General features: G+C 35.0%; 1 protein-coding gene across 1 annotated transcript; it reads left to right on the top strand.

Annotated features, from left to right (window-relative positions):
• The first annotated feature begins 1,527 nt into the window (after positions 1-1,527).
• LOC125395035 (olfactory receptor 5AL1-like) lies at positions 1,528-2,472 on the top strand. Its single transcript, XM_048426221.3, has one exon. The coding sequence runs from the start codon at positions 1,531-1,533 to the stop codon at positions 2,470-2,472; it is 942 nt and encodes a 313-aa protein (XP_048282178.2). The 5' UTR covers positions 1,528-1,530.
• Positions 2,473-3,233: the final 761 nt, after the last annotated feature.

Raw genomic sequence — 3,233 nt, 5'->3', positions numbered from 1 at the left:
GAATTCTTTGACTATGTTACATTTACTTGCTTATAAAATATTTGATTGACATGGTGTGAGAGACCATAATTTGTGAGTATCCAGATTTCAGAGAAGAAGCTTATCTTAGCTTAGTTGAAAACAGTCAATAATGTGCTTGAGTAATAGGAGTTCATTAACATAAGGGCACTGATTTTAACATAGGCAAATGAAGGAGAGCTACCACAGAATGTAAAAGTTAAAGAACGAAGGAAAATCCACAAATTCTTGTGACTAGCAAACAAAAATATAATGCCTTCCCTCCTGAAAGGAAATGGTAATTGCCTCTTGCTTCATAGGAGTCAAATAAGAAAATTTCATCAGATCTGAGAAGAAGAATGGTTGTGAGCAAAAAATAAATATATTGCAAGAGAGACAAAGATAACATTTTAGGAGTAAGACTGATAGAAGGAGATAAAAAATGAACTGAGCTCCAGAAAATTTGACAGAGTATCTGTAACCTGAGAACACAGAGAAAGCAGGTGTAATAGGCAGACTGTCATAAAAGTCAGAGAACATGTGAGGGCTTTTTATGTTTCTTGTTCAAGGTGATGAGGACTGAATAATTCACTAAAGGATGTATATATAAGACATAAAGGAATATTGAAACAAAATATAATTTTAAGTATTAAAAGTAGAAAACTACTCATGCCTCCCACTTTGTCCATGGTGAATTAAAATATAAAAGAAATAACCGATGTGAATGTAGGTGGTTTTGTGGAACTCATGCTTAGGAGAAAAATCTGTATGACTAGGAGTAAATTCTGTACTAGGAGCAATATGTCATGACTATCTATAAAATCTGTCTCTCTCTAATTTAAAAAAAATGTTAACTTCTAACATGACTTAACCTTAAGCTGCCGACTTTTTAAGCAAAGCAACACATTTTATGATTTCCTTTTTATACGTAATTTACAAGCATTATACCTAAACTGAAAGATGATAGTGGTCATGAATTTATAAAAGAACAAGATGAAAATTCTTCTGACTGTGATGTGTAGAGATGATGTGTATCCAAAATTTTGCTAATGGTCTTGAACATATTCGCTTCTTGAGGTAATTTTAAAATTCATTATACCAGATGATTAAAATTTTAAATTATTACAATATTTTTCTATAAATCTTTCTAGTAATTACAAAATTTGTTTGTCATCATTTCAAATAACTCTTAACATTTTTTTCTCTCTTTCTCTCTATCCTTCCTTCCCCTCCTTAATCCTTCTGACTCTCTCATCATTAGAATATGTATGTGTTTGATTATTCAATTCCTGAAAATTTGAAAAAAAAGTTCTTTTTTTAAAAATCTCCACAGAGTACCATATTTTGATAAATCTGCTTGTGACCTGTGCCACTTTGAAACCTGATTCCAAGTCTGAAACCTGATTCCAAGTCTGAAACCACATGAAGGTATTCTTAGGACTGTCCAATGCAAACACAGTCAAAATCACCTTCGACCTTTCTATTGACATTGTGTGCTCTGAGAATTTTTATTACAGGTAGCATCTGCCTACAATGGTTGGGACCAATCACTCAGAAGTGTCTGATTTCCTCCTTGTGGGGCTGACAGATGACCCAGATCTTCGCATCAGCCTTTTTGCTGTGTTTCTAATCATATACTTAACTAGTGTTGTGGGTAATATTGGATTGATTGTGTTAATTCAAGTAAGCCCTCAGCTTCACACCCCCATGTATTTTTTCCTTACCCATCTGGCATTTATTGATTTTTGTTTTACCTCCTCTGTCACCCCAAACACTCTGCTAAATTTTCTGCGTGACATTACAAGCATAACCTTCTATGCATGTGCCACACAATTGTGCTGTTTTGTCACATTTGTAGTCTGTGAACTGTATTTGCTGTCAATCATGGCCTATGATCGGTACGTGGCCATCCGGAATCCCCTCCTCTATGCAGTCCTCATGCCTAGGAAGCTCTGTCTCCAGATGATCGCCAGCACGTACATCTATGGATTCACTGTTGGGCTTGCACAGGCAGTGGCTACCTTCCGCTTGTCTTTCTGTGGCTCCAATGTGGTCAACCACTTCTACTGTGATGATGTTCCCTTAGTTGCTCTGGCCTGTTCTGACACTCATGTCAAGGAGCTGATGTTGCTAGTCATTGCTGGCTTCAACACCCTTTGCTCTCTGGTGATTGTGGTCATTTCTTATGTCTTCATTGTCTTTGCCATCCTGAGGATTCATTCTGCTGATGGAAGACGGAAAGCCTTTTCTACCTGTGCATCCCACCTGACCTCGATCACCATATTTTATGGGACAGTTAGTTTTATGTACCTGCAGCCCAAGTCAAGTCATTCTCTGAACACAGATAAATTTGCTTCTGTATTTTACGTGGTAGTAATTCCCATGCTAAACCCACTGATCTACAGCTTGAGGAATCAGGAGGTAAAAAGTGCATTGAAAAGAATTATAGAAAAGTTATCTTTAGCCATCAAATAATTTAAGAAACACTAGAAAAATGTATAGTTCAAAACTCAATAAAAAATAAAAATAAAAAAGAAACACTGGATAGAAAGATCAGATGTCTTCCGATTGTAGGACATGTATAGTCACAGTGCTGGATAAAGACACGGGCCCCACATAGACAATGAGACACCTCATGCACATATCACATGTATTTCTATCATCTTTACTCGGTCATTCTCAGTGACAGATGATAGGGATTTCACAAATTTTGTAGCATTCGATTTTATTTTTAAGAAGGACCATAAAGAGAGAATTAGTCTAAAATTTTCAATATTATAAGAAACTATTGGTAAGTTAAAGTTGTATTGAGGCTCTGTGATAGTAAATAACTTCAGTTTTTTGTATAAAATAAATACTAACTATATTTTAAAATTGCAATATAACTACGTAGAAATAATTTTACAATATAATGATGAGAATTATATTTATTCATTTTAAGATATTATTCCACAGCTCTCCATTTCATCCTTGCTCTCTTGAGAAAAATTGAACTACAATAGTACTCTTGACTTCAAATATTTGATAGCCAACATTGTACCAGATTGGACTACTTGAGTATCTCATCCCTTTGAAATTCACTGCCTGCCCATATCACTGTACTATTATGAGCTGGACTCTGAACAATTTACCTAGCAATTTTGACATGATCAGCAATTGTTATGATGTATCATGATTTCATATTTCTATACCCTGTTTTCTCATCTTAAAAAGCCATAATATCTCTTGGCCTGATT

The sequence above is a fragment of the Myodes glareolus genome, chromosome 21 (assembly GCF_982192425.1).
Source record: "Myodes glareolus chromosome 21, mMyoGla1.1, whole genome shotgun sequence".
Lineage (NCBI taxonomy): Eukaryota > Metazoa > Chordata > Mammalia > Rodentia > Cricetidae > Myodes > Myodes glareolus.
Note: the sequence above shows the minus strand (reverse complement) of the source record. Positions and strands in the feature narration are given on the sequence as shown.